General features: G+C 44.5%; 2 protein-coding genes across 3 annotated transcripts; both read left to right on the top strand.

Annotated features, from left to right (window-relative positions):
- Positions 1 to 48: 48 nt before the first annotated feature.
- On the top strand, positions 49 to 6,659 carry dnajc5b (DnaJ (Hsp40) homolog, subfamily C, member 5 beta). 2 transcript variants are annotated; one of them, XM_078173469.1, is made up of 7 exons: positions 49 to 386; positions 420 to 441; positions 475 to 525; positions 2,890 to 3,010; positions 3,106 to 3,319; positions 3,559 to 3,733; positions 5,614 to 6,659. In XM_078173469.1, exons 4-7 carry the CDS (start codon positions 2,904 to 2,906, stop codon positions 5,709 to 5,711), a joined length of 594 nt encoding a protein of 197 aa, XP_078029595.1. In that variant the 5' UTR covers positions 49 to 386; positions 420 to 441; positions 475 to 525; positions 2,890 to 2,903; the 3' UTR covers positions 5,712 to 6,659. The 2 variants fall into 2 exon arrangements, with proteins under 2 accessions (XP_078029595.1, XP_078029594.1); XM_078173468.1 differs by lacking the exon at positions 420 to 441.
- Positions 6,660 to 8,013: 1,354 nt separating this feature from the next.
- Positions 8,014 to 20,375, top strand: LOC117271398 (E3 ubiquitin-protein ligase TRIM63-like). Its single transcript, XM_033649527.2, has 9 exons — positions 8,014 to 8,558; positions 8,749 to 8,921; positions 14,298 to 14,472; positions 14,695 to 14,790; positions 15,588 to 15,821; positions 16,226 to 16,248; positions 16,335 to 16,459; positions 16,536 to 16,789; positions 19,955 to 20,375. Exons 1-9 carry the CDS (start codon positions 8,439 to 8,441, stop codon positions 20,045 to 20,047), a joined length of 1,293 nt encoding a protein of 430 aa, XP_033505418.2. The 5' UTR covers positions 8,014 to 8,438; the 3' UTR covers positions 20,048 to 20,375.
- Positions 20,376 to 22,113: the final 1,738 nt, after the last annotated feature.

Genomic DNA, 22,113 nt, shown 5'->3' with positions numbered 1-22,113 from the left:
TTTCACTTCATCAGTGAAACTTCTCAGTTCTCTTCTCAGAGTGTGACACTCTGAAGTCCTGCAGAACCTGAAGGCAACACACACAATAATAACCCAGTAACTTTATATCTGTAGCATTATCATTGTTACTGCTGCTTCTCATGACTGGACGCTGTCTGTCTGTCTGTCTGCACCCCCTCCCTGACTCACCCGGTTGTCATGGCGACCTTCCCTCCTCCCTGTCACAATGCATCCACTGGAGCGTCTCAGTGAAACCTGAGCAGGCGTGGCGGCTCGTGGTCACCTGAGCTGAGCAGCTGCTGAATGTTTGATGGAGGCGTCAGAGATCCTCTCGGCCACAGGCGGACCACAAACACCTGAACAGGTAGAAGACAGGCAGAGGACAGGTAGAAGACAGGCAGAGGACAGGTAGAAGACAGGCAGAGGACAGGCAGAGGACAGGTAGAAGACAGGCAGAGGACAGGTAGAAGACAGGCAGAGGACAGGTAGAGGCTTGGTCGAGACGCTCTAAGGCTCCAGCAGCAGGTACCAGCTCCATCACTCTGCTCTTTAACTCTCAGCTTCAGCCTTTCTTTTTCTTTACAGGTAGAATCAGTGTGACATCATCAGGTGTATCATGTGTTACTTGTCTAAAGAGACAGCAAAGGTTTGAAGGTAAAATATCGTGTTAATATTCTTCATGCGGTTTTTACAGGATGACTCTGTCAGATGGGAATCCTCTGACACGTTTGTCAGTTGCGTGATTTGAATAGAGTGGAAAGAGTTTCAATGACTGAGCTCAGATCAGCTGTTTGGTTCTTGTGTCTCTTTTTCTAACGTGGCTGTAAAGATGTGGATCATCAGCCTTCAGCTTTTGCTTTTCAATCTACAGTATATATATATATATACATATATATATATATATATATATAAGAGTATATGTATGACGTATACTTGTAATATAATGTGCAATGATTGAAATGAAACATCAGTATTGATGGTGGTGCAGAGCGTCTGTTCTGATGTGCTGTTGTGGCTCTGATGTTTGTGTTATTCAGACATGGATCACTAATATCAAGATCAATAATATGATGTCATTTCTGCACGGTCACTGTCAGGGGCGGAGCATCAGATACTGGGGCCCTGTGCTGTAGCACTCACTGTGGGCCCCCACCCTCCCTCACTTCATGTCTCTCACACACTGTTTGAATTTTGTCAGTTTGAATTGGCGTCGGAGCGCATCGGTGAATGACCTCCCTCTGACTGTCAGCTGAGCTCAGGTGAGGAGCAGAGGAGCATCAGTGAGTAAAGGAGGAGCTAAAGTCCAAAACCAACTTGTTCCATGAGGTCAGATTATTTTTCTCTTCAGCAGAAACGTTTCCTGATGGTTTGTGTTATTGTTCACTGGCGCACGGTAAATATGCTCTGATTGTGTTGTTCATGTGCTAACTGGCTAACTAGCATCAAGACGCTCTTCCTGTTTCCCTTTTTCAATGATGAATACAGACGATTGCCGTCTGCTGCTGTGGAGACTCAGCGTACGAGCTGATTGGCTGTCAGCTGGAGACTTTGTGGTGTGTTCAGGTGCAACTTTTTGGCTGAGACTCATGAGGCGACTCAACAGTCGGCTTTTGTCGCTGCTAGGTATCTGAGGCTCGGTGTGTCTGGTCCACCACTTATAATCAAAAAGTCTCTGTGACTCCCTGTGAAGCTCTGGCGACCCCTAATGGGGGCGATGCTGAATGATTCTGAGCACGTCAGAGGTGTTGTGGACACGTCCAACTGGTAGGAGGCCGAAACACACTGGAGTGATGATATATCTCATGTGGTCTGGGAATGCCGCGGGGTCCTCCAGGAGGAGCTGGAAAGTGTCGCTGAGGAGTGAGATGACTGGGAAGCTTTGCTGGGCCTGCTGGCTCTGTGACCTGGCCTCAGATACGAGGAGGAAAACGGATGGATGGATTCTGAGCATGTGAACTAATTGTTCCAAACATCAGTGGAACCACTTTAATGTTTGTCTTTGTCCTGCTCTGTTTCCCGCTGACACTGCCGGGCGAGTTAGACAGCAACAGGCTGCGTATCATGCCGGTGTTAAAGTACGCCTTTCTTTGTTGGTCTCAGACACCACGAGTCACTGCTCAGGCGCTTGACTTTGACAACTTCAGAGTGTAAAGTTAAAGACTGATTATTCTGCAGGAGCTGTGATGACGAAGCTCTGATATAGTTCTGCTCTTGAAGGTGGACTCTAATCAATCAATCAATCAATCAATCAGCATGTTCACTGTTTTCAGGTGAAGGTTCTGCAGGTGAAGTGTTCCTATAACAGGACCAGAAGAGTTCTTATTTTAAACAGTCACACTGTGCCATGACTTTTACATCATTCAGGGTTTTTTTGCCTCAGATTATATTTGAATAATTATCCTAAATATGTAATAACTTATTACATTACACACACACACACACACACACACACACACACCTGTTGCTCCGTGATGCACTCATGGTTTTCTTACATTTAAATCATTATTAAATCATTATGAGTTCCTACAGGGACGTCCAACACTGTGGAAACTCTTACGTGCTCTAAAACATATGAGAACTGATTTATATTTTATTACTGTTTATTATTATGAAGACAAAATGAACGGATCAATAAATCTCACAATGAATCTGTGTCTTAGACACCAGATGGATTTACTGGCGCTCACAGTGACTGACATGATGACGAATTATTTGACGTAATGACTATGACTTATATTCACTATAGTAACAAACTGCTGCTGTGTTCATGGAGTGTGTTGCTCAGTCCTGTGTTCAGTGTTGATAAAGAATTATTGAATCAATCACCTGAAGAATTAAATGTGCATAAATATGGTTTGTTCCTGGCTGACGTGTGTCCACCTGCGACAGGTGATGCGTTCAGGATGTCTGACGGGAGGCAGCGAACTTTGTCCACCTCTGGAGAGTCTCTGTATCAGGTCCTGGGTCTGGAGAAAGGCTGTTGCCATGACGACATCAAGAAGTCCTACAGGTAAGACAACTGCAGCCCCGCCCACTGACATGGATCACATGTTTGATGTAGAATGGATTTATAAAGTGTTAACATGAGCGTGTGTGTGATGTCAGGAAGCTGGCGCTGCGCTACCACCCCGATAAGAACCCCGACAACCCGGAGGCGGCGGAGAAGTTCAAGGAGCTGAACAGTGCTCACGCCGTCCTGTCCGACCTCACCAAGAGGAACATCTACGACTCGTACGGATCTCTGGGGCTCTACGTCGCCCAGCAGTTCGGAGAGGACAACGTCAACACCTACTTCATGCTGTCCACCTGGTGGGCCAAGGTGGGCGGGGCTTACACTGCCTCTGTGTGTGTGTGTGTGTGTGTGTGACCAAACAGGAAACATGTAGCTGCTGTTCCACGTGCTTCTGTAGGTCCATCAGGTCTCAGTCTTTGTGTCTCGCGTCAAAAATGTCACCTCAGCGAGACGGCTGCCAAACTGTAGACCGACAAACATCAAAGCTGTGTGTTTTTTCAGCGTCGCATCACCGTGTTTGTTTGTGTCATATGTTTCTCTCCCAGGGTCTGTTCCTGGTCTGCGGCGTCCTGACGGGCTGTTACTGCTGCTGCTGTCTCTGCTGCTGCTGTAACTGTTGTTGTGGGAAACTGAAGCCGACGCCCACAGGTGAGGGGGCGGGGCCAGAATACGTCTCCCCCGACGACCTGGAGGAGGAGATACGCAACGACCCCGACAACGGTGAGACGACAGGAAACTTGGGGGGTTTATTTTGACAGTCACACACATCAGTGTTTAACGTCTCTTTAAACTGAGCTTCATCTTCATCATCATCATCATCATCATCATCATCACCATCACAAACAGCTTCAGAGAGTTAAATCAGTCAGGTGATTTGTTATCGAACATTTATTGATTAATTTCTGAGGCAGTATCGACCTGATGTCACCTGCTGACCTTAAAACATACCGACCAGTGATGATGTCATTAAGGTGAGACACTGCAGGTGAATAGGGTAACATTTTATCATCATCATGAAACTTCCCCAGTTGATTACTTACAATGCTATGAGACAAAAATTTATTACAAGTTTTTAAAATTTTAATGTTTAATTACGCAAATTAGGCATTGTGTCATTAAATATGCTCTAATCTGCATAGATTTTATGAAGATAAATCTGAACATCTGATAAAGCAGGTGCAAAATTCGTTTTTCATTTTGTTTACATATATGATTATGAAAAAATTACAGAGGGATTTAAGGATATCTGCTTTTATTACCCAGAAAATCAAAATATACTGTCTGTTAAACCGTAAGTGAACGGGCAATCTTCAAGTGCAAAGTTAGTCCACTAAACAAGCTTTTTCTCCACAAAGACCGCCTCATATCATTAGGATAAATGTCAGAGAACATATAGAAAACGACATGTAAACGTGTTGTCTTACCTTACCGCTGTGCTGCCATGTTTGTTTACCATTTAGCTCTGCTTTCCAAAGCGCGGCTGAAATATATCTGGCGAGCTCTAGATAAAGCCCAGCTGGATACTACTCCAGGTGGAGGTGTCTCGTCCTCGGTCACATCCAGACCTTGAAAATAAGGCTGCAACTGGTCCCATTCCTTGCAACAGAGGCATTCCTCTTCTGTGGGCACTGGGGCACAGCATTCACAGGTACACCACCAATCTCCAGAGCTACGCAGCCTTGCAGCAGCCATTCCTCCTCTCTCGTCCTCTACCTGTTGCGCCTCTCTCTCTCTCTCCTCCTCCGTTCTTCAATTTCATGAAGCTCTTCGTCAGTGTATTCTGGCTCAAATAAATAAGGGCGGCCATCAAACTCTGCAAAATCAAATTCCTCCTCCACAAAGTCGAAGTCTGGCAAAAAGTCAGCCATTATTCTATAAATCTTTCATAAAATAAATGAATGAACTTTTCAGGCTACTGTCCGTTTCTGCCTTCCAGCTGTTGCTGCTTGTTCTCGCCAGATATATTTCGGCCGTGCTTTGGAAAGCAGAGTTAAATGGTAAACAAACATGGCAGCACACCGGTAAGGTAAGACAACACGTTTACATGTCGTTTTCTATATGTTCTCTGACATTTATCCTAACGATATGAGGCGGTCTTTGTGGAAACAAAGCTTGTTTAGTGGACTAACTTTGCACTTGAAGGTTGCCCATTCACTTACGGTTTAACAGGTCTGACGCTACTATGCGCCCCGGCTGTATCTAGGCTAACGGCTAACATGCTAACTATTATTTTTATGTCACTAGTCACTTGAAACAAATTTAGGACGATAGGAGACAGGTTGAAATAAACCCAAATTTCCTTCTAAAGTAATTATCTGCAGTCATCTGCTGTTTAAGGGATTTCAAATTATTTTAAGCATGAAAGACGTCCCTTAATTTATACCTTAGAGCCTTTCATTGTTAGATTAACATAAAAGTTTGTTTGTTAGTTAATACATGCAGATAATCCATTAAAAACCATCCCCGTTAATTAATCCATGAAAGAAACCTCTTAATTTATGCTTTCAGGGAGAAACCTGATGAATTAACAGCTGAACATCAACAACACACACTCCTGTATTTTTAAATGTGACGTTTGTTTCCTGTTTGTTTCTCTGCAGACGTTGAAACACCGATTGTTCAGCAGCCAACGAACGCCAGCGAGAAAACTCAGCTCATCAGTGACGGACACCGCAGATATGGAGATACCTACACATGAACCAGGAAACAGGAAACGCATCACTGCAGGTGCATGATGTCACTGCATCAAAACATCCCCTCGCTCTGTGTAACAGCTGTTCAGTACAAACTGAATGAGACGGATTTCATGTCAACAGAGAAACACAATGAGGACAACAGTATGTGGACACTAACGTCCACATACTGTTGTCCTGCTGTGACTCAGACGATAAACAGAACGACACTTTGATATTTCCTCTCATCATATCGTCTTCATGGTTGTTAATCTTTATGTTGTGTGTGCGTCATTAAAATAATCACATGTCCCACTGTTGTTGATGTAAGTTGCAGTGCAGCGAGGCTTTTATTAAACTGACGCTCTGATTGGTTGTTTGATGGTTTGAGTGCTGACGGAGGGGCGGAGCTTCAAACAGCAGACTGATTCAGTCTTTAATATTTTATAAACTATAATCACGATAACGTTCATCAGTGTTGTTGATGTAAATAAAGTTTTGGTTTGGATGATGGAACAGGTGACACCTGTAGTGATGTCATGGATGATGTCACCTCCTCACACCTTTCTTCATCATGTTAATGATCCCTGGTGATCAGATGAGTCACAGCTGATGACGTCTTCACTGATTGGTCACAAAAACCAACACGTGTAGCGTGTAGCATGCAGCATGTAGCATGATTTTTCTTGATAGTTCCGGATCATTGGACCAAACAAGTGTTTGAATCAAACACCTGGTTTCTTCCTTTCAACTCATCGTATGTTATAAATGTACGATCAGATGTTTCTTATTAATCATCAATGAAGCATCGTTACATCAGCTATTAATTAATAAAGACAAACGTGCCGTTTGATGCCCTGATACCAACGTTTAAAATAATTTCACCAACAGCTGATACCGATTATTTTACATAAGTGTTTGTTGTTGTTATTTATTCTTCTGTTGTTTCCAATCTACACTATAAAAATAAAGTCATTCAGTCCTCACACCTTTGAATGAGAATGAATTCAATAATACACATTTATGAAACAACCTTTAACATAACCTTCATTCACATGAAAAATATCTTTGGAAAAATAATCTCTAATATCTGTTTTATATTCCTGTGAAAACATCGACACATTTCTCCTTCAAACAGCTGATTTACTCACGTTTACCACCAAAGGCTACAATTTACGAGATTACACTGAACACATCATGAGAACATTATAATTTACCTTCACCCAGTACTCATTTTTACTGACCAGAGCCTGAATGCTTCACAATGTAAATCAATGCAACCTCTGTCAGCTATTGGTTGTGTTCACCAGCTGCTAAGAGGTAGTGATAATAAGCTGCTAACTGCTAACAGCTAACTGCTTAGATGGACTGCTAACTGCTAACAGCTAGTTGCTAACTGCTGACAGCTAGCTGCTAACAGCTAACTGCTAACCAATAACAACTACCAGCTCTAAGATAACTGCTAACAGCTAAAAGCTAACCACTAACAGCTAACTGCTAACATATAACAACTAGCTGCTAACTGCTTACAAATACCTGCTAACTACTATCAGCTAACAGTTAACTGCTCGCAGCTAAAAGCTAACTACTAACAGCTACAAGTGAACAGCTAACTGCTAGCTGCCAACAGCTAACTGCTAAGAACTAGCTGCTAGCTGCTAACAGCTAACTGCTGACAACTAACCATTAACAGCTACCAGCTAAAAGCTAACAGCTAACCACTAACAGCTAACAGCCAGCTGCTAACTGCTTACCGCTAAAAGCTAACTGCTAATAGCTAAAAGCTAACCACTAACAGCTAACCGCTAACAATTAAAAGCTAACAACTAGCTGCTAACTGATAGCTGCTAACTGCTTACAGCTAACTGCTAGCTGCTAACAGCAAACTCAACAGGCTCTCAGTGGTATCGTGGTAGTTAAGTGGTTTTGACAGGATAATGCTGTAGCGTGTTTCGGGCTCATGTGATGTCAGATAACTCCGCCCATCTCTCCCAGAGAGCAGGTAAAGTGTAACGAGCTGAGGATGGGGGGGGGCAGGGGGGGGCTCTCTGTTATTCAGCAGTCTTTGCTGTGTTGTTGTGTTGTTGTGTAGTTGTGTTGTCCTTCTGTCATACTTCAGAATAACAGCAGTAACACAACAATAAACATTTAGATTCTTTTTTCTTTCCCTTTTTTGTGGCGCCCCCGTGTGGATGACAGCACTCTTAGCATTAACACTGTTAATGCTGACAGAGGAATTATCAGACAGTGTTTCACTCTGATATTAAACTGTCACAATGGCTCTGGCTTTAGGATGACGACCACAGCAACAGACAAGTTACAAATTTTAAAAAGAAATTTAAATTAAAAAGATTTTTTTAAAAGATGATTTCTGAGAGGTGATTTAAAGACGTCACAGATTCTGCAGCGTCAGATGTTTCTGATGTGAAGAGTCCAGCAGGAGGCGCTGCAGCATCCTCAGCTCCTCCTCTTGCTTCATACTGTGGACTGTCCCTTTAACAACCCCCCCTCCCCCCACTGCTCTGTCATGTCTCCTCGTGACCTTTGACATATAAGGGCATGTCGGCATGGCAACACCTGACGTCTGTCAGTCTAAAAACAGACTGAGTGCTGCTCTGTCCGCAGTCTGCAGGCCTTCACTGCTCCGCTCCTTCTTCTTCTTCTTCTTCTTCTTCTTTATTTTATCTAACGTCCTCCCCCGTCCTGTCCGGGTGACGGCCGTCTCCCCCGAGTTTCTCACCCACTGAGACATCATGGAGAGTCTGGAGAAGCAGCTCATCTGTCCCATCTGTCTGGAGATGTTCACCAAGCCGGTGGTCATCTTGCCCTGCCAACACAACCTCTGCAGGAAGTGTGCCAATGACGTGTTCCAGGTCAGTAACATGCACACACACACTAACAGACACATATACACACTCAGTAACACACAAAAAACATTTCGGAGCATTTGAGTTGTCTCATGTCGTCATTCTACTGACATCAAATCAGGAAGTTTATGAGTCACTTCCTGTCAGTGTTCCTGTTGTTAACCACTCTACCTGTGTGATGCTCCGCCCCCTGCAGGCGTCCAATCCCTACCTGTCGACGAGGAGCGGCTCCACGGTGACATCAGGTGGTCGTTTCCGCTGCCCGTCCTGCCGACATGAGGTGGTTCTGGATCGGCACGGTGTGTACGGGCTGCAGAGGAACCTGCTGGTGGAGAACATCATCGACATGTACAAACAGGGCAGCAGCAGGTAACACACACCTGGACACGGCAGGTAGGGTCAGACAAAAGGGTCAGACAAAAGTCTGACTGAGGCAGGTGGGAGGGGTCCAACAAACACTGGAGGCCGGTGTTCACTTCCTGTAAGATTGTAAAGCCAAACCCTGTTCTTTTTTCCTAAACATAATTACGTGTTGGCTAAACGTAACCACATGTGTGTGTGTTGGCTAAACGTAACCACGTGTGTGTGTGTTGGCTAAACGTAACCACGTGTGTGTGTGTTGGCTAAACGTAACCACGTGTGTGTGTTGGCTAAATGTAACCACGTGTGTGTCAGTTAAACGTAACCACGTGTGTGTGTCAGTTAAACATAACCACGTGTGTGTGTTGGCTAAATGTAACCACGTGTGTGTCAGTTAAACGTAACCACGTGTGTGTGTCAGTTAAACATAACCACGTGTGTGTGTTGGCTAAATGTAACCACGTGTGTGTCAGCTAAACGTAACCACGTGTGTGTGTCGGCTAAACGTAACCACGTGTGTGTGTTGGCTAAACGTAACCACGTGTGTGTCAGCTAAACGTAACCACGTGTGTGTGTGTGTGTGTGTTGGCTAAACGTAACCACGTGTGTGTCAGTTAAACGTAACCACGTGTGTGTGTCAGTTAAACATAACCACGTGTGTGTGTTGGCTAAACATAACCACGTGTGTGTGTTGGCTAAATGTAAACATGTGTGTGTGTGTCAGCTAAACGTAACCACGTGTGTGTGTTGGCTAAACGTAACCAGGTGTGTGTGTGTTGGCTAAACGTAACCATGTGTGTGTCAGCTAAACGTAACCACGTGTGTGTGTTGGCTAAACGTAACCATGTGTGTGTGTTGGCTAAACGTAACCACGTGTGTGTCAGCTAAACGTAACCACGTGTGTGTGTTGGCTAAACGTAACCATGTGTGTGTGTTGGCTAAACGTAACCACGTGTGTGTCAGCTAAACATAACCACGTGTGTGTGTCGGCTAAACGTAACCACATGTGTGTGTCGGCTAAATGTAACCACGTGTGTGTGTTGGCTAAACATAACCACGTGTGTGTGTGTTGGCTAAATGTAACCACGTGTGTGTGTTGGCTAAACGTAACCGTGTGTGTGTCAGTTAAACGTAACCACGTGTGTGTGTTGGCTAAATGTAACCACGCGTGTGTGTGTTGGCTAAATGTAACCACGCGTGTGTGTGTTGGCTAAACGTAACCACGCGTGTGTGTGTTGGCTAAACGTAACCAGGTGTGTGTGTGTTGGCTAAACGTAACCAGGTGTGTGTGTGTTGGCTAAACGTAACCAGGTGTGTGTGTGTGTTGGCTAAACGTAACCAGGTGTGTGTGTGTGTTGGCTAAACGTAACCAGGTGTGTGTGTGTTGGCTAAACGTAACCAGGTGTGTGTGTGTGTTGGCTAAACGTAACCAGGTGTGTGTGTGTTGGCTAAACGTAACCAGGTGTGTGTGTGTGTTGGCTAAACGTAACCATGTGTGTGTTGTTGAAGGAAAAAACATCAGTTGGTGTTGTCCCAACGTAGTGCTTTTATTTTGGAAGAGACTGTATGCAAACTGTACATTTCCTGTGAAAACAGAAGTGTATTTTGAAAACAGACAATGCATGTAACAGGCTGAAGTTGACACGGCGTCCCAGAACGTCAACAACCAACACACCCAGGGTACCTTGGACGTCATATGTGGACGTGGAAAGTCCATGACCAAACGTGGACACATGACGAGGTCACAGTGAGGATGATGATGGACTGTGGAGCATTATCGCCAAAATTTGACCTCTATCTCCGCCCACACATAAACTGCACTTATGCCAAAACTTCAGTAACATTACTGATTAAAATGCGCGGCCGTAGTTTGGAACAAGTTAGCTAGCAAGCTAACGTTAGCAGTCTCATTATTGTTGTTGGTACCAAATCATGACAGACCCAACAAACATCACTGACGGCTTCTATTCGACAACAGTTTTGGTGCTTAGTGTAAAAACATGTCTTACTAACAGGCTCTGTGTCGTCCGCAGCAGCCTTGTTGACAGTTAAGATGGCGACCGCTGAAGGTGAGAAGTGTCCGTTATTCCACACTCAACTTTTGGACTGTTCACTGCATTTTCCTGTACTAGTGTGACAGCACTCAGAACATGAAGTGTTTAGTAGTGTGTGACTTGAGACGGTGACTTGGTGACTTGGTGACAGTTTATATTTGATTAGTGCTGATTAGTTTTACTGTTTGATCAGATTTAGGTCTGAGTTTGAGACTTTGTGTGGGCAGTGGTGGTGTGAAATAAGAAAATACAACCTGCTGACTGTTTCCTTTGTGAAACATCGGGTGTTGAATAAAGTTGGAAGTTGTTGCGTCTTCAGTTATTTTCCAGCTGCACATTTTGCAGACTGCCGTCTGTTATTTATCTGTTATCTGTTTTTGTACATGAACAAAACGATCTTTGGTGTCATCATTTTCCAAACTGGTGCTCAGTAACGTAACGTTAGTTCCTCATGGGTCTCTCCTGTAACGTGATTGGATGATGTCAGACTGGTTCAAACAAAATGGATCTGAGGACTGAGGTGTCGACTCGCTGAGAGTGAAGAGCATCACTGTGACCTGAGACCTGTCACACTTTAACACTCTTTCTAATCTTTGGAGGAAGGTGTCAGGTGTCTTCAAGTCCAGTCACAAGTCTTTGGTGTTAAAGTCCAAGTCGAGCTGCAGGTCTCCTTTGATTTTATCTAAAGTCATTACATTTGTGACTCAAGTCTGATTAGAGTCCAAGTCTTGTGACTGGAGCTCACACCTCTGTTTTGAATGAAAAACAGGTGGATCATGTGACCTGACATGTTTTCACAACAACAACATGTTTTCACAGAGCAGTGGGTCTGTGATTCCTCACTAAGGCCTCGACCACACTGAGACACATCATGAGCAACACGTCACCAACAACCCCCCCGTCTTCCTGTGTGTTCCTCTCCTGCGCAGCGTGTTGTGTTTTTGTAGCGGTTTGTAGACGTGCAGAAAAGTTGAAAATAGGCCTGTCAAAATAACGTGTTCATTTCAATAATTCATCACTGAAAAAATACTGCTGTAAAAGAATTAACTCTCATTAACGGCGCTCCGTGGTGCCCTTTGCATCATTAAAGGCCACAGTGTGTTTGTCACATGATGGAGGAAGACGAGATGACGCTGCTCGGCCCCGTGAGCGGAACATTTACCCAGATTGAACTGTTGATAGCAGCAGCGTTCTCTGCAGGAAGGAATTTTTGTACCATCACAGAACTTGAGTCTGAAATATCACCTCAACACAAAACACTATTTTGTTTCCTGTTAACTTTCCAATTAACTAAGACTGAGGGTGCGTTCAGAAACACTCTCTCTGAGTGCCGCAGAGAACTCACAAACTGGACCGTTCAGTTTTCCAGAACACCAGACTCTGGGAGCAGCAGAGCGTCAGGCACCGTGAACGTGTGATGAACTTAAAAGTTTGTTACTCCATTTAGAAATGAAACGCTCTCTGTCTTCAACTATGAGTCCTGCTAGCTTAGCTTCCCAGTGCAGTTAGCTCAGTTTTAGCTCATAGGTCCTGTTAGCTTACACTTACCGTCTCAGTCTAGCTAGCTGAGTGTCTCCCAGTGTTTGTGCTAAGCTATGCTAAGTGACCACAGAGATGACAGTGATCTCCATGTGTGACAGTTGGTCAACAGGATGTTTACAGTGAGTCAGGACTCAGCTGAAGGTGACAGGTGTGTGTTAGCCGTTAGCCGTTAGCTGTGACACTCACTCAGACTCTGGCTCTATTTTTAAATGTGGGTCAGTGAGACAGCAGCTCCTCTATTTCAGTGGTCGACATTCTTTGGACGGCAGGACAACGAGCTGATAAACATGTTCAGGACAAACACCTCAGCTGGAAGCTTCCTGTTTATCATGACAACATGTTTAAAATCAAATAATCATGTCAGTGTAATGAGACACTGTGACGTCACACAGATTACTGCAGGGAAATCTGTGAAGGTGTTGATTTCTCTTGTTTCAGCTGGAACATTTAAAGAAGGATCGTTGAAGCTCTGTGTTGTTTCTGCTGTCATGCTTTATTTAATAAACCAAGTCTATGGACACAGAGGCTGAACAGTGTCCTGCTGTGGACGGGGTCGAAGCTAAAAGTGTTTCAGACACCTGAGATATCAAAATCAGTTTGTGTGAACTATGTGACCTCACACACTGGAACACTGGCTGTGTCCTGACAGTGGAGCTGGAGGATGTATTGAAGACACCGCCTCTCACTTCCTGCACGCTACTCTGGAGCCTGTCAGAGCACATGCAGCTATAGACTGCGACCGCAGCACGCCACAGGACATCTTTTCTACCTGTATAACTCCGCCCCCTCCTGTAGGGAGCAGCTGACTCAAAGGACACTGACAGCAACAGCCACCAACACGAGGTGCATGATCACGTCATGTGATGCACATCACTACTTTTCAATATGTTGTGTAATATTATTCTTCAGTATCATGATCACTGTTCAGTGAGGTGTGACATCATCATTACTGCGCCCCCACCCCAGCAATACTTTAATAAAGTTTGCTGATGACATCACAGTGATCGGACTCATCTCTGGGGGGATGAATTGGCCTACAGTGGCGACGTGGAGCGGCTGTCCAGGTGGTACGGCGATAAGGCGTACGCCTGCCTCCTCGTCTTTAATGTAGGACTACGTCTTCGTTTTCGTCACTTACACCTCAGAGCGCTGCTATCCTCGCTCACTCTTTGGTTACATCTCATGTTGATCATCACAGCTCTGACCTCTGTCTTCATGAACTCCAGTTGGTCCAGAATTCAGCCGCCGGTTTCATCACCAGAACCTCCTCCATAGATCACATCAGTCCTGTTCTCCTGCAGCTTCACTGACTTCCTGTTAAATATCACGATATCGATTTCAAGATCTGCTCCTCATTTTTAAGGCCCTTCATAGCCACGCCCCCTCGTAACCACGCCCTTTCCTACCTGTCTGAACTCCTTCATATCTTCAGGTCTTCACCATCTGCCTGCTGCTCCACCATGGGTTCACACCTTTTCAAGCTGGCGTACACACACACACACGCACACACACACACACAGTGACCTGCGCTGATGATAACTTTATATCTAATATTTATGACTATGATTTTTGTCTCGTTATTTTATTTATTTTTATTGTATATTACTGAATAGTTTGACTTTATGATCCATGGACACTCCTGCTGCTTGTTTTCTACCTGTGTCCTGTCAGGTGTCTCTGAGTGAATTATTATTATTATTATTATTATCACCCAGAAGTTACTGTAAACAAACATTGACATATATCATCATCATCATCATCATCACCATGTCTGTGTCCCTCTGAGCAGCAGGCCGGTCCCGGAGGTGAAGGTGGAGCAGCCGATGTGTGAGACTCATGAAGACGAGAAGATCAACATCTACTGCGTCACCTGCAGCGCCCCCACCTGTTCTCTGTGTAAAGTGTTCGGAGTTCACAAAGACTGTGAGGTCGCTCCGCTGGACGCCGTCTTCCACAAGCAGAAGGTGACACGACACACCTGTACATGAACACAGTGAGCACATGACACACAGTTTACCTCAGGAGACGTCACAGTGCAGGTGACATCATGTGACCAGCAGAGGGCACTCAGACATCAGCCAATCAGCTGCTCTGAAACATGACTGTCATCTCTACATCACCTCTGTGTGTGTGTGTGTGTGTGTGTGTGTGTGTGTGTGTGCGTGTGTGCGTGTGTGCGTGTGCAGGCCGAGCTGACTGATTGTATCTCCATGTTAGTCGGGAACAACGAGAGGACGCAGGCCATCATCAGTCAGCTGGAGGAAACCTGCAGAGCTGTGGACGTGAGTTCATCCACCTGCTGACTCATCACAGTTCTGACTTTACTGACTCAGCTGACCTTAGTCTGTTTCCATGACGACAGAGAAAACAGATTTATATAAATCCCTGTAAACATGTCAGTGTGAGTGAAATGGTCCTGCAGTGAATGTGTCACAGTGGGACTAACACACCCAGATCATGTGACTCCTGCATGTATACAGTCAATCAGACCCAAACTGGCCGAGGCGCTCTGAGCATGCTCCACAGTTTCCGCCCCGGGCTTTGACCCGGAAGTCCAATAGCATTAAATGTGTAAGAGAAGAAGAAGCCGGTAACAACATGGAGAAATCTACATCCAGAGCCGTGACTTTTTGGACGGACCAAATGTACAGAGTTGTAAAGTTGTCCACCATGGTAGCAGTTAGCTGCTAGCTAACCGTAGCTAACTTGTTTGTCCATTGTTTGGTCTGTGACGTAATAGGTCAACAGGAAAAAGGTCCAATACTAACAAGCTGAAAGGGGGCATATCTCCACCTATCGTAGAGGAGTCGCACATACTTGGCTCAATAAATGGATTCCCCTCCCGTGCTTGTATACTGGGACAAGGACAGTAGGCCAGTTAGATGTCCTCGTCCAGCTGGAACTGTAGCTCCATTTCACTGTTACCATGGAAACAGAAAGAGTGATTCAGCTGAAGTAAAACTCACTCTGCTGCATCCCAACAGCTTTAATTATTATTTCTGATTATATAATGATTCAAATGTTTGGAGCAGCGTTCACACGCGTTTGTGCTGACGTTACTGACTCTGAGTGTTTTCAGGAGAATGGTCGCAGGCAGAAGTCGAAGGTGTGCGAGGCGTTCGATCACCTGTATGCTCTGATGGAGGAGAGGAAAGGCGAGATGACTCTGAGGATCAACTCCGAGCAGGAGGAGAAACTCGACTACATCAGAGGTCTGAGGAGGAAGTACACCGAGCACCTGGAGAGCACCGCCAAGCTGCTGGAGACCGCCATCCAGACCATGGATGAGTCCGAGATGGCTGTGTTCCTGCAGGTGAACCTGAACGCACCCAGACTGACAGGAGGGTGTGCCTCTTATTTTGAAATAAAGGGCTCTTACTCTGAAATAAAGGGCTCTTATTTTGAAATAAAGGGTTCTTACTCTGAAATAAAAGCCTACCATTTTGAAATAAAGGTGTCTTATTTTGAAATGAAAGCCTCCTATTTTGAAATAAAGGGCTCTTATATTGAAATAAAGGTGTCTTATTTTGAAATGAAACCCTCCTATTTTGAAATAAAGGCCTCTTGTTTTGAAATAAAGGGCTCTTGTTTTGAAATAAAGGGCTCTTGTTTTCATGTAAAAGCCTCTTACTTTGAAATAAAGGTGTCTTATTTTGAAAGGCAACACTTGAATGAATGTAAATGTGTCAGCAGTAACGTTATTTTGTCCTCCCACAGACGACCAAACCTCTGCTACAGAAGTGAGTCTAACAGCCGCAGTCTTTGATTGATAATAACGATGATATTGATCAGATATTATTGGTTATTAACAATGACCTGTGTTCAGGATCGTGGAGGGAACCAACACGTCTCACATGGATAAAGTCCAACATGGCTACGAGAAGATGGATCACTTCACGGCTAACTTTGAGCGTCAGAGGAGAGCGCTGATGAGCGTCGACTTCATCAAACGTAAGAAACAGGAAGTCCTCACAGGTGACCTCAGCAGCTTATTGGCTCTCACATTAACCCTCTGCTGCCTCCTCAGTTGATGAAGATGATGAAGACGATGAAGACGAAGCAGTGGAGGTCAGAGGGACGACCTCACCCAATCAGCAGCCTGCGCCGCCTCCTGTTCAGCCTGCAGGTGTTCAGCTCTCAGCCCCGCCCTCTCAGAGACCCCCAGAGGCTCCGCCCGCCGTGACACAGACACCGCCAACACAGTCAAAAAGCCCCACCCCCTCCGCAACCACACAGGCCCCTCCTCCTCCACCCCTCCCCACTCAAGGCCACGCCCCTTCGGTATGACATCACACGGTGCATTCAGGAACATGAAGTCAATTCTTCAACATGATTTAGATTCGTTACATAAATTTATATATTACATTAATGTATTATATTTATATATTTATATATATATATATATACAGTACAGGCCAAAAGTTTGGACACACCTTCTCATTCAATGCGTTTTCTTTATTTTCATGACTATTTACATTGTAGATTCTCACTGAAGGCATCAAAACTATGAATGAACACATGTGGAGTTATGTACTTAACAAAAAAAGGTGAAATAACTGAAAACATGTTTTATATTCTAGTTTCTTCAAAATAGCCACCCTTTGCTCTGATTACTGCTTTGCACACTCTTGGCATTCTCTCCATGAGCTTCAAGAGGTAGTCACCTGAAATGGTTTTCCAACAGTCTTGAAGGAGTTCCCAGAGGTGTTTAGCACTTGTTGGCCCCTTTGCCTTCACTCTGCGGTCCAGCTCACCCCAAACCATCTGGATTGGGTTCCGGTCCGGTGACTGTGGAGGCCAGGTCATCTGCCGCAGCACTCCATCACTCTCCTTCTTGGTCAAATAGCCCTTACACAGCCTGGAGGTGTGTTTGGGGTCATTGTCCTGTTGAAAAATAAATGATCGTCCAACTAAACGCAAACCGGATGGGATGGCATGTCGCTGCAGGATGCTGTGGTAGCCATGCTGGTTCAGTGTGCCTTCAATTTTGAATAAATCCCCAACAGTGTCACCAGCAAAACACCCCCACACCATCACACCTCCTCCTCCATGCTTCACAGTGGGAACCAGGCATGTGGAATCCATCCGTTCACCTTTTCTGCGTCTCACAAAGACACGGCGGTTGGAACCAAAGATCTCAAATTTGGACTCATCAGACCAAAGCACAGATTTCCACTGGTCTAATGTCCATTCCTTGTGTTTCTTGGCCCAAACAAATCTCTTCTGCTTGTTGCCTCTCCTTAGCAGTGGTTTCCTAGCAGCTATTTGACCATGAAGGCCTGAGTGGCGCAGTCTCCTCTTAACAGTTGTTCTAGAGATGGGTCTGCTGCTAGAACTCTGTGTGGCATTCATCTGGTCTCTGATCTGAGCTGCTGTTAACTTGCCATTTCTGAGGCTGGTGACTCGGATGAACTTATCCTCAGAAGCAGAGGTGACTCTTGGTCTTCCTTTCCTGGGTCGGTCCTCATGTGTGCCAGTTTGGTTGTAGCGCTTGATGGTTTTTGCGACTCCACTTGGGGACACATTTAAAGTTTTTGCAATTTTCCGGACTGACTGACCTTCATTTCTTAAAGTAATGATGGCCACTGGTTTTTCTTTAGTTAGCTGATTGGTTCTTGCCATAATATGAATTTTAACAGTTGTCCAATAGGGCTGTCGGCTGTGTATTAACCTGACTTCTGCACAACACAACTGATGGTCCCAACCCCATTGATAAAGCAAGAAATTCCACTAATTAACCCTGATAAGGCACACCTGTGAAGTGGAAACCATTTCAGGTGACTACCTCTTGAAGCTCATGGAGAGAATGCCAAGAGTGTGCAAAGCAGTAATCAGAGCAAAGGGTGGCTATTTTGAAGAAACTAGAATATAAAACATGTTTTCAGTTATTTCACCTTTTTTTGTTAAGTACATAACTCCACATGTGTTCATTCATAGTTTTGATGCCTTCAGTGAGAATCTACGATGTAAATAGTCATGAAAATAAAGAAAACGCATTGAATGAGAAGGTGTGTCCAAACTTTTGGCCTGTACTGTATATGTATTGTATTTATATCACGTTTTAATCTGTTGAAAATTTTAAATATTATTTAATTAAAGAGGCAGCAGATAGGATTCATTTGTTTTTAGCTTGGCGCCACCTAGCGTCAGTGGTGTTGCGTCGCACTGTGGCAACGACCAAATTGAGCGTGGGGATCAGACATAATGAATAAAATGTGGGCTGTAAAGCCACCAGTATACCTCTATGTATATGTAGAATGAGAAGGTGTGTGGACACTCTACTAAATAAATGAGTAAAGAGGCCGAGCAACAATTATCAGATTTATCTGAAGAAAAAACAAATAGTAATGCAAATAATTATAGCAGAATGTACAGTATCAGTACAAACAACAGTAGACACAGTGGAATTATACCAATATGCACATGTAAACAGTCCCCATTCTAGAATAAACGCTACCGTATGGAAACCATGCGGCCGGTTGGAGCTCAAATTGAATGGGAAACAAAGTCCAGTGTTCACTTAGCTGGGCGTAACTTAGCTGGGCGATGTCCGTGGATAGCTGCCTCCGTGAGAAGAGAACAGAAGGAAGGGAGGGGGGTATCACTGTCCGAGGGCTGCCGTAGAATGGCAACCAGGATGTCAGCCGACCAACACTTGCTACCCGCTCCCTGGTTGCGGCGATTTGATTTAGCCGTGTTACTTACTGATCCATTAGAAAGAAAGCTAGCTGGACATGGGTTTTGAAGCCTCTTTGGTCACAGAGCTCCCTCCATCTCTTGAACGCCTGACTGAGGTTTACTCTTGTTTTTCCTCTTCTTTTATCACTCTCCTTTTTGCTCTTCTTTGCCTCCTCACACAGAGGAGCTCCTTTTCTTTTGCTAGGCCGTTTTTCACTTGTCTCCAAACTTTGTCCGTCTGCCATTGTGCTCGTGACTCAACTATCTCACGCCCAACTCCTCATAAGGACCAGCTCCAGTCCCTGATTGGCTGACTGACCAGTTTCACAATACATGACACGTTTCCTGCCATAAAGCAGATTTTTTACACAAAATTTCGGCACCGGTGGCAGAAGCTTATTGCAAAGATTGCAGAGCCACTAAGTAACCTATGTAAACGCTGATAGTCTGATTTTACTGTGGACACTACCCTGTGCAACCCACATTATTTTCATCATGATATGTTTAGGAAAAGATGCTGTCTGTTGCCTCTTTAAATAATCTCATTTATGGAGCAAATATATTTTTAAGCTTTTTTTTTTTTTTTTTTTTTTACATATTCACAACACAGTTACTTTACAAAATAATCCTTCTCCTCCTTCTTTTCCTTTTTTCTCTCCTTCCACCTCTTCTTTATCTTCCTCTCCTACTTCATCATCATCTTCTTCCTTTTCCTTTGTTGTTCTTCTTCTTCCTGTTCTTCCTCTTCCTCCTCCTGGTCTTCCTCAGCTGCTGCAGGTCCAGTCTGATCAGCAGAACGAGTCGGAGGACAAAGATGGACCCAAACACGTCTTCTCCTTCAGCTGGCTGAACCAGAAGTGACATAAGATCAGGACCTGGATCAGTCTTTTATTTAACATCAGTAACGTTCACACGTGTTTTTACTGTCACTGTGACATCACTGTGACATCACTGTGACAACACTGTGACATCACTGTGACATCACTGTGACATCACTGTGACGTCACTGTGACGTCACAGTGATGTCACTGTTACAGGATGTTTGCTGAGTTTGTTCTGAATCTAAGAGATGTAAATCAATATTTAAAAATGTGAAACATTTTGTGGTTTAAACTCAAACTCTCAGTTTGTTTCTTCGGATCAAATATTTTCTGTTCATGTGTCAAATAAATGATTCTGTTTTTATTATGAATCCTGATTTTCTTCTTCTGCTGAAACTGACTCAGTGTTTCTGTCAGGTGACATCAGACTCAGTGTAGAGAGTCATCTGAAACCTTCATCCCATCACACGTGATAATGTTCAGTCAAATATTTCTCATTCAAATGTCCTGAAAACATTTTATGTCTGAAACTGGTTGAAATCACTGAGAGTCAGTTTTCTTATTAAGTCAAAGAGACTTGTGTCCGAGTCCTTCCCTCCAGGGAGGAGGAGTCAAAGCAGGAACGGCTTTCCTCTAACAGGTGAACGTCTGTCACCCGCCCCGCTGTGTGACTTCAGCCATGCGCGGATCAGCCGGCTGGTTGTGGTGCACCCTGACAGCAGCTTGAAAACAGCCTGACAGGGGTGTTAGTCCTGTCCATGGCACTGATTGGTTAATAGTTAGCCATCTGTGGTGCTCATTGGTTGTTTTTTATTTTAACTGACAAACTGCTGTTTGATGTCAAGATGCCGGACCTGAATCAATCAACTCGTCCTCAGTGTAGTGGGCGGAGTCAAAGCTCTGGACCCAGGCGACCTGCAGACGTGACTTTGAGAGGTTTTATTGTGAATCTAAAGTGACCACTGATTTTATGACAAACAAACATCCAGAGAGCATCATGTGACCCGTCAGACTGACGCTCGACTCGAATGTAAACAACACAAACCGTCATCAAAAGTTCAGTCAGCTTTATTGTTTTTCTTACAGTGCAGAGATTCACTGATTATTGGTAGCTTTAATTTGATTATTTCAGCATTTATTTCTTTTTGATTGATGAATGTCATTTTCATCTTTCATAGATCAAATATTGAAATCAGCAGTTTGAATTTCTGTCAGGTTTTAATGTGAACGCTGACTGTAGCTGAAGTGTTTGTGTGTGAACGCTGACTGTAGCTGAAGTGACTGTGTGTGAACGCTGACTGTAGCTGAAGTGACTGTGTGTGAACGCTGACTGTAGCTGAAGTGACTGTGTGTGAACGCTGACTGTAGCTGAAGTGACTGTGTGTGAACGCTGACTGTAGCTGAAGTGATTGTGTGTGAACGCTGACTGTAGCTGAAGTGACTGTGTGTGAACGCTGACTGTAGCTGAAGTGATTGTGTGTGAACGCTGACTGTAGCTGAAGTGATTGTGTGTGAATGCTGACTGTAGCTGAAGTGATTGTGTGTGAACGCTGACTGTAGCTGAAGTGATTGTGTGTGAATGCTGACTGTAGCTGAAGTGATTGTGTGTGAACGCTGACTGTAGCTGAAGTGATTGTGTGTGAACGCTGACTGTAGCTGAAGTGACTGTGTGTGAACGCTGACTGTAGCTGAAGTGATTGTGTGTGAACGCTGACTGTAGCTGAAGTGACTGTGTGTGAACGCTGACTGTAGCTGAAGTGATTGTGTGTGAACGCTGACTGTAGCTGAAGTGACTGTGTGTGAATGCTGACTGTAGCTGAAGTGACTGTGTGTGAACGCTGACTGTAGCTGAAGTGACTGTGTGTGAATGCTGACTGTAGCTGAAGTGACTGTGTGTGAACGCTGACTGTAGCTGAAGTGATTGTGTGTGAACGCTGACTGTAGCTGAAGTGACTGTGTGTGAACGCTGACTGTAGCTGAAGTGATTGTGTGTGAACGCTGACTGTAGCTGAAGTGATTGTGTGTGAACGCTGACTGTAGCTGAAGTGATTGTGTGTGAACGCTGACTGTAGCTGAAGTGACTGTGTGTGAATGCTGACTGTAGCT

The sequence above is a fragment of the Epinephelus lanceolatus genome, chromosome 12, assembly GCF_041903045.1.
Source record: "Epinephelus lanceolatus isolate andai-2023 chromosome 12, ASM4190304v1, whole genome shotgun sequence".
Classification (NCBI taxonomy): Eukaryota; Metazoa; Chordata; class Actinopteri; order Perciformes; family Serranidae; genus Epinephelus; species Epinephelus lanceolatus.
The sequence above is the reverse complement of the archived record's forward strand: the minus strand, read 5'-3'. Positions and strand labels throughout refer to the sequence as shown.